The following is a 9444-nucleotide window of genomic DNA, read 5'->3' as shown; positions in this document are numbered from 1 at the left end:
ACTAATTTCGTGCTCAGTCAAGTTTTACACCATTTAATTTGCATCGTGATTTGTGTTAGTTACGAGGTGTAACATAACTTGCAACTGAAATTTGATAACATCATCTAACTGACAATAATTAGTTAGAAAGAGGAAGAAATAGTCGCACGAGCTGTGATATTCATGTTCTCATGCAAACCAAGCTGTTGAGTGTTGACGCGGACACGAACTGATCAGTAGCGGAGTAACTGCCGACACGGCCGAAGTAACCCTGAAAATCACGAAACTAGCCCCTGACCGCCGCACCGAATCAGTGTTTCGCGACCGGGTCGACTACGCTAGCAGCGCGTTCGTGTAGATCAGGCACCGCCACGCGTGCGCGTTGCGAAGAAACAGGATGAGCCATGTGACCACACGGAGGCACTGTCCCCTCGAGCCCGAGGGCAGGATCGCCATCTCCTAATCCACCTCAAAACATCTCGGCCACTGCCGTTCGTCGCTTCTCCATGTGGACACGTGTAGGACCGAGATGGACCGCGCACTGGATGGGGCTCACAGTGGCATTCCCGCTAATAAACGCCATCTCCGAGGCTGTTTAGACTAGCGGCTGGTCTATATATACAGGCGCGCCGCTGCTCTGTTCGTCTCATCCATCCCAAGCAAAGAGAGAAAGCGAGAAAGAGAGAAGGGTTCCGGAAAAAGAAGAAGAAGGAGGAGGACGACACAATGCGTTGCGCCGTGCTCTTGCTGCTCCTCTGCGCGGCGGCGCGCGCTGCCGCCGTCGTCACCGACGGTGAGACGACTGCTTGCTGAATTTTAACCATGTTTTAATTTGTAGGAGCGCTGGTTCGTAAAAGAAGGCGCAGGCAGAACTTTAATCATGATTTTGCCCCATTTTTTTGCTGTTAATTGCGCCAAGTACTAGCGATCTCTATCTTGCTACTGCGCCTTTTGCCACTCCCTTTGCTGCCCGTTCCTTGGTGTTGTTCTCCGTGCCATCACTGATACAGTGATACTGATAGTACTAAGGTGATGTAGTTTGATTGGTTTCAAGTAAACTTGAATGCATGAAGTCGGGGTGACTAGTAAGTTTGTTTGTTTGTCGCCGTGTACGATAAATAATTAGACTCGCATGAAATCAACTGATAACTTTGAGGTTGAACAGTAGACTGTTGTAGCACAAGAGTACGCTAGGCCAGTCACCAATAAATAGGCCGTTCATGCAAATGGGTAGAGTACACCACCCAGCTCTGACAAGTCGGTACAATGTTTGACCGCTAATTCAGTTTTAACGCAAGCGGTGCCATCTCGCGAACACTGGTCTGGCTGGATCCGCTGGACCCCTCGCCATGCATGGCCGATCTTCGTAACAGGACGAATGATTCCGGTTCGCTGTCATATGCATGAACTAGGCCATGATTTGATTTAGTGCAGATGCGTAGTAGGGTATAACTGTCGGCCATCCTCACATGGCTGCTTGTATTATCATGTGCACATGGGGATTGTTTTTCCTGGTTAGTATACTGACGCGATCTCCTGAGGGGTATAGCTCCCATGGCCGAACAAACATGCTCCGATGCTCGCTCGCCGTCCAGAGGATCCTTTTCAGTAAACAAACATTAGATTGTGCTACTATGGGTGTGTACTATAAGTAACCAGGAGGTAATGTTCGGTTCGATTAGTTTTCTGTTTGAGCTGCATCGATCTCATGCGTGGACAGAGCTCTGCAGCATGTGCATGGTGGATGGAGTGGGTAGTGAATGCGTCGTCTGTGGGCTGTGGCAGAGTAACATGCGCCCATGTAGAAGAAGAGACCTCTGTCGTCGGTGGCAGTTAACAATAACTAACTAGCGAAACAGACAGCCCTGCGTGCTCCCTGCTCGGAGCAGCTTGCTTTCCCTTCTAGCTCCTCCGGCAGTAATGGCTGCAACGACCAGATCATACCGGCGGGCCTTGTGCGGATGCCCTCTCTGTAGAACAACATGAATTAGACTTATGTGATCTCTTGAAATAAGTGTGATTTTGATAATTTTACATCCATGATTTGATGATTAGCTAGATGAAGAAACGTTCTATGCTGCAATTTACTTATCGGCAAATGAATATGGGTGCAGGGCTTGTGCCGAACGGCAACTTCGAGTACGGCCCGCCCAAGAAGGACCTGGTGAACGGCACGGTGGTGAAGGGCGGCGACTCGATCCCCAGCTGGCGGACGTCGGGGTTCGTGGAGTACATCGAGTCCGGGCACAAACAGGGCGACATGCTGCTGGTGGTGCCGCAGGGCGCGCACGCGGTGCGCCTCGGCAACGAGGCCTCCATCACGCAGCGCCTCGCCGTCACGCGGGGCGCCTACTACGCCGTCACCTTCAGCGCCGCGCGCACCTGCGCGCAGGCGGAGGCCATCAACATCTCCGTCAGCCCCGAGTCCGGCGTGCTCCCCATGCAGACCATCTACGGCAGCAACGGCTGGGATTCCTACGCCTGGGCATTCAAGGCCAAGTTCGACGCCGTCGACCTCGTCATCCACAACCCGGGCGTCGAGGAGGACCCCGCATGCGGCCCGCTCATCGACGCCGTCGCCATCAGGGCGCTCTACCCGCCCACGCTCTCCAAGGGAAACATGCTCAAGAACGGAGGGTTCGAGGAGGGGCCATACTTCCTGCCCAACGCGTCCTGGGGCGTGCTCGTGCCGCCGAATATCGAGGACGACCACTCGCCGCTCCCCGCCTGGATGATCATGTCCTCCAAGGCCGTCAAGTACGTCGACGCCGCGCACTTCAAGGTCCCCGAGGGGGCGCGCGCTGTCGAGCTGGTCGGCGGCAAGGAGAGCGCGCTCGTGCAGGAGGTGCGCACCGTGCAGGGCTGGACCTACCGCCTCTCCTTCGCCGTCGGGGACGCCGCCGACGGCTGCACGGGGTCCATGGTCGCCGAGGCATACGCCGCGCGCGCCACCGTCAAGGTGCCGTACGCCTCCAAGGGCACCGGAGGGTACAAGCGCGCCGTGCTCGAGTTCGCCGCCATCGGGAGCCGCACCAGGATCGTGTTCCAGAGCACCTTCTACCACATGAAGGCCGACGGCACGCTCTGCGGGCCCGTCATCGACGACGCCAAGCTCGTCCCCCTCCGCAAGAAGACCACCGGCCGCAGGCTCATGCTATAAGCTCCATGGTGTCCGCCGTCATGCACCACCGGATCGGAGTCGGTAGTGTGTATTGGTACTAGGTTTTCTGTGCGCGGGGTATAATGTGTGTTCGCGCCTGGTGTCGATCCGCTGGTTCGTGCACCGTGGTTATACTTGCGGTTGCACGGGGCGCTTGTTTAATTTTGTTTCTTTTCATTGTCAAGAGAGGAGGTGATGCATGCTGTGGCTTGGCCCCAGGGCTTACATATATATAGGCCAAACCATGAGATAACAAGGCACTCTCAATACCAAATGCAAAGTATCAGTAACTATTTTTCTCTTCAGATAAAGCACAAAGAGAAAAAACCCCATTTGGTCTATGAAGTTGTCCCGCACGTGCGTTTTGGTCACGAATTTGCAAATCGTGAATTCTGGATCATGAAGTTGCCTCGTGCGAGTGTCTTGGTCACTCCGTCACGGTGACCGTTAGTTTGCGTGGCCAATTGGTTTTTTTGCAAATTGTTCGCTAGAATTTTGTTTTTCTAATTTTCTAGTTCTCTGACTGATTTTTTAGGGGGCAATTTGCAAAAAGAGATTGTCCACATCAGCGAAGTAACACTGGCCGTGGCGGATTGACCAAAACACTCACGAGGAGCAACTTCTTAACCCAAAGTTCACGAAATGCAAGTTAGTGACCAAAACGCATATTCAGAGCAGCTTCATATATTAAATTGGAGATTATCTCAATCACAAAAGTAACTGGATAATAGTTTTGTGGTTTGTGATGCACAATCTAGCAACTACCATTTGGGAACTAAACATACACCATTTATCGATGTCATTTTTTCTCTCCATTCTCTCAGTTCAATTTGTCTACGCTTTGAGATTTCAAGCTCGGATTCATTCGATGTTTTTGACAAAAAGAACATGTCGAGAGGTTAGGGAGCAAACTTCTCGAGATGTAGGATCCCGTGGCCACCGAGCTTGGCTGGCCGACAAGCTAACTTCCATTTTATATTGCATTGGCCTACCGAGACCTTGGTATTGCCCATCCACAAAAAGACACGCTCGATCGTGTTGATGTTGTATAGGCATCCAGGGGGATGGCGAGCTGAGTGAGCTGAAAGTTGGCTTGTGAAGTGAGAACGAGTTTGGCAAGAGCTCCCCGACCGGCCGTGTTGATGTTTTCAACGTAATAAGCTTTCCCGCCATTTTGTCTTCAATAGGTCTAAAGTTGAATTTTTTAGTTGCCAAGCCGATAGCGGGAGACCAAGATACTTCATGGGGAAGGAAGCACGTAGCACCGGTAACTCGAGAAGCACCTCGTCCAAGTCAATGACATCACACCAAATAGGAGCCATCAAGCTCTTTTAGAAGTTAGTCTCTAAACCGGTGACAATGCCGAAGGTTGCAAGGATGGAGGAAAGCTTTTGAATTTCCTACTACTGGGGTGCCACGAAAACAGCCGCGGCGTCCACATATAACGAGGTACGGAGGACGGTTCCCCACCCTCTAATCTTGCAAAGAAGGTCGTTATTGGTGGCTGATACATTCGATCTGAAGTACCGGATATAGTATAGTTGCTTTTCCCTAGAAGATCTAGGTTTATATCGATTCTTGGGAAGCGGTTGTTGTGGTGATTTACTCAAGCAAGACCTTGTTAACTTTTAGAATCTTTGTCTCACCGAACCTTCGAGTTTAATTGGGGTTTGTGAGGCAATCAATGGAAATAGGTCAGGGCTAAGGTTTTACCTGCATTTGTCCATACATGTTATGGGATAAAATATAATAATAAGCATAATTGTACTGAGTTCAATTTAGATTAGATTCTTGTGGGTGATGCGTCCTTATGTACTATAGACTCTAGTCGAGCTGATTATCTACGGACTATTGTCCAGCCCATTCACTCCAGTTGAGCGGGTTATGAAGTATTATTAAGTGATCCACGGGCCAAAGCATTAATATTAATGACATTATCATTAGTCCCTAATGGATCTCAAACTACCACCATACTCCCCCAACTGGCAGTGGGTTTCGAAAGATGCAGCAGATTACCACTAATCTCGCCTCATTACCTTTATCAATCATCAGGGTATTGGGTACTTGACAAGTCCTAGATTGAGGTTGAAGATAGATATACAATCATATGATTCTTTAAATGAAAATTTAGCACAACACCCATGTAGAATTATATGCACATGATATTGTAAGGCTAGGCCTCATCCCTCATCCCCCGAGGACTGCTCACACATGATAAGATCAACAATCATAAACATTGTAAAGGAATTATTAAGATCAATGTAGAATTTTCTTACAATGCCACAAATTATGTGATTTTGAAATAGGTTTTCCTTATAGATTCTCCTAGTAGTTTCTACCGTTCGATTCTCCATTTGTGTAGTACTCGCAGGATTGGAATTTAGCTAGCCATGGGATTTTCAGCTAACTTGTGTTGTATTATTCCTAGTTTGATGAAATGACTAATATCATGTACATAAGAACCATTTACAAGCACACACACTAATATTCATGTTTATATCTACTTCAGTATGCTCAACTGTTAACTCATGTATCACGTGCTTCATAATGAATGTTGATTTTTTTTATCTTATTCTTCCCTATTTTCTCTGTTATATTTCTGCTTAATGTGTCTTTTGTCAGTTGTGATATCCGCATTCATACTATGTTTATTTTTGTCTCGCCGACATAAGATGAATGTTTGTAGTTTCGATTTTCTGAATTTTATTTTGAAGGAGATATGCCCTAGAGGCAATAATAAAGTGGTTATTATTTATATCTTTATGTTTATGATAAATGTTTATATATCATGCTAGAATTGTATTAACCGAAACATTAGTACATGTGTGATATGTAGACAAACAAGAAGTCCCTAGTATGCCTCTTAAACTAGCTTGTTGATTAATGGATGATTAGTTTTATAATCATGAACATTGGATGTTATTAATAACAAGGTTATATCATTGTGTGAATGATATAATGGACACACCCAATTAAGCGTAGCATAAGATCTCGTCATTAAGTTATTTGCTATAAGCTTTCGATACATAGTTACCTAGTCCTTATGACCATGAGATCATGTAAATCACTTATACCGGAAAGGTACTTTGATTACACCAAACACCACTGCGTAAATGGGTGGCTATAAAGGTGGGATTAAGTATCCGGAAAGTATGAGTTGAGGCATATGGATCAACGGTGGGATTTGTCCATCCCGATGACGGATAGATATACTCTGGGCCCTCTCGGTGGAATGTCGTCTAATGTCTTGCAAGCATATGAATGAGTTCATAAGAGACCACATACCACGGTACGAGTAAAGAGTACTTGTCTGGAGACGAGGTTGAACAAGGTATAGAGTGATACCGAAGATCAAACCTCGGACAAGTAAAATATCGCGAGACAAAGGGAATTGGTAATATATGTGAATGGTTCATTCGATCACTAAAGTCATCGTTGAATATGTGGGAGCCATTATGGATCTCCGGATCCCGCTATTGGTTATTGGTCGGAGTGAGTACTCAACCATGTCCGCATAGTTCTCGAACCGTAGGGTGACACACTTAAAGTTGGATGTTGAAATGGTAGTACTTGAATATGGAATGGAGTTGGAATATTTGTTCGGAGTCCCGGATGTGATCCCGGACATCACGAGGAGTTCCGGAATGGTCCGGAGAATAAGATTCATATATAGGATGTCATTTTATGTGAATAAAAATGTCGCGGAAGGTTCTATGGAAGGTTCTAGAAGGTTCTAGAAAAGTCCGGAAGAAACCACCAAGGAAGGTGGAGTCCACAAGGGACTCCACCTCCATGGCCGGCCAGCCCTAGATGGGGTGGAGTCCCAAGTGGACTCCACCATAGGGGGCCGGCCACCCCCACATGGGAGGTGGGAATCCCACCTTTGGGTGGGAGTCCTAGTTGGGCTAGGATTGCCCCCTCCTATGGAAGGTTTTGGTTTCGGGTCTTATTCGAAGACTTGGACACCAACACTTGGGTTCCACCTATATAATGAGGGGCATAGGGGAGGGGGCCGGCTACACCAAAGCCACCACCTTGGCCGCACCCCTTGGAGGCCGGCCACCCCCTCTCCCCAAACCCTAGCCGCCCCACTCCTCCTTCTTCCCCGCACGCTTAGCGAAGCTCCGCCGGGATTCTCCACCGCCACCGACACCACGCCGTCGTGCTGTCGGATTCAAGAGGAGCTACTACTTCCGCTGCCCGCTGGAACGGGGAGGTGGACGTCGTCTTCATCAACAACCGAACGTGTGACCGAGTACGGAGGTGCTGCCCGTTCGTGGCGCCGGAACCGATCGTGATCAAGATCTTCTACGCGCTTTTGCAAGCGGCAAGTGAACGTCTACCGCAGCAACAAGAGCCTTATCTTGTAGGCTTTGGAATCTCTTCAAGGGTGAGACTCGATACCCCCTCGTTGCTACCGTCTTCTAGATTGCATCTTGGCTTGGATTGCGTGTTCGCGGTAGGAAAATTTTTGTTTTCTATGCTACGTTATCCTACGAGTGGTATCGAGCCGTGTCTATGCATAGATGGTTGCACGAGTAGAACACAATGGTTTGTGGGCGTTGATGCTCTTGTTATCTTTAGTTGAGTACTTTGCATCTTTATGGCATAGTGGGATGAAGCGGCTCGGACTAACTTTACATGACCGCGTTCATGAGACTTGTTCCTCGTTCGACATGCAACTTGTATTGCATAAGAGGCTTTGCGGGTGTCTCGTCTCTCCTACTATAGTAAAGATTCAATTTACTCTTCTATTGACAACATTAGTATCAACGTTGTGGTTCATGTTCGTAGGTAGATTAGATCTATATCGAAAACCCTAAACCACGTAAAATATGCAAACCAAATTAGAGAGCGTCTAACTTGTTTTTGCAGGGTTTGGTGATGTGATATGGCCATAATGTGATGATGAATATGTATGAGATGATCATTATTGTTTTGTGGCAACCGGCAGGAGCCTTATGGTTGTCTTTAAATTTCATGTTGAGTAGTATTTCAAAGTAGTTGTAATAGTTGCTACATGGAGGACAATCATGAAGACGGCGCCATTGACCTTGGTGCTTCGCCGATGATGATGGAGATCATGCCCGAAGATGATGGAGATCATGTCCGTGCTTTGGAGATGAAGATCAAAGGCGCAAAGACAAAAGGGCCATATCATATCACATATGAACTGCATGTGATGTTAATCCTTTTATGCATCTTATTTTGCTTAGATCGCGACGGTAGCATTATAAGATGATCCCTCACTAAAATCTCAAGATAATAAAGTGTTCATCCTTAGTAGCACCGTTATCAAGTCTTATCGTTTCGAAGCATCTCGTGATGATCGGGTGTGATAGATTCGATAAGTACTTACAACGGGTGCAAGACAGCTTTTGCACATGCGGATACTAAGGTGGCCTTGACGAGCCTAGCATGTACGGACATGGTCTCGGAACACGTGATACCGAAAGGTAGAGCATGAATCATATGATTGATATGATGAACACTTTGAGTGTTCGCCATTGAAATTACACCTTTTCTCGTGATGATCGATTTGAGGTGCGATGGATTTGGTTCGTGTGATCACTAAGACAATGCGAAGGATATTGTTTTGAGTGGGAGTTCACCTAGATTTTTAATTATGTTGAATTAAAATTTGAACTCAATTTGTCATAAACTTAGTCTAAACTATTGCAAATATATGTTGTAGAGATGGCGTCCTCCATCAATTTTAACCGGTTCCTAGAGAAAGAAAAGCTTAAGAGCAACGGTAGCAACTTCACCGACCGGTTCCGTCATGTGAGGATCTTCCTCTCCGGCGGAAATCTGCAATATGTGCTTGATGCACCGCTAGGTGACCCTCCCGCGAAACCGAAACCGATGAAGTAAAAGCTGTTTACGAGACTCGGAAAACTCGGTACTCTCAAGTTCGGTGTGCCATCCCGTGCGATCCGGAATCCGATCTTCAAAAACGTTTTGAGCACCATGATCCTCATGAGTTGATGAATGAGCTGAAAGCTATTTTTGAGACTCATGCGGCCGTGGAATGCTATGAAGCATCGAAACATTTCTTCAACTCGTATGATGGAAGAAGGCAGCTCCATTAGTGAGCACATGCTCGCCATGACCGGGCATGCGAAGAAACTCGGTGACTTGGGAATAGTGATTCCTAACGATCGGGGATTAATCGTGTCCTTCAATCACCGCCACCAAGTTACAAGAACTTTGTGATGAACTACAATATGCGAGAACATGAACAAGGAGTTACTCGAACTCTTTGGCATGCTAAAAGCTCGCTGAGATTGAGATCAAGAAAGAGC

The 9444-nt window shown here is 47.3% G+C and overlaps 1 protein-coding gene across 1 annotated transcript; it reads left to right on the top strand.

The window, feature by feature from the left end:
- The first annotated feature begins 688 nt into the window (after positions 1-688).
- LOC124660942 lies at positions 689-3480 on the top strand. The gene is made up of 2 exons (XM_047198792.1): positions 689-772; positions 2094-3480. The coding sequence occupies exons 1-2, from the start codon at positions 706-708 to the stop codon at positions 3137-3139; spliced, it is 1113 nt and encodes a 370-aa protein (XP_047054748.1). The 5' UTR covers positions 689-705; the 3' UTR covers positions 3140-3480.
- The last annotated feature ends 5964 nt before the right edge of the window (positions 3481-9444 follow it).

The sequence above is a fragment of the Lolium rigidum genome, chromosome 6, assembly GCF_022539505.1.
Source record: "Lolium rigidum isolate FL_2022 chromosome 6, APGP_CSIRO_Lrig_0.1, whole genome shotgun sequence".
Classification (NCBI taxonomy): Eukaryota; Viridiplantae; Streptophyta; class Magnoliopsida; order Poales; family Poaceae; genus Lolium; species Lolium rigidum.
This window is presented reverse-complemented; position numbering and strand designations above follow the sequence as displayed.

Bases quoted from the DNA above. Each gene is read 5' to 3' on its own strand.
- LOC124660942 (XM_047198792.1), top strand. From the start codon at position 706: ATGCGTTGCGCCGTGCTCTTGCTGCTCCTCTGCGCGGCGGCGCGCGCT. The intron at 773-2,093 runs GTGAGACGACTG...ATATGGGTGCAG, and splicing joins TGCCGCCGTCGTCACCGACG to GGCTTGTGCCGAACGGCAAC.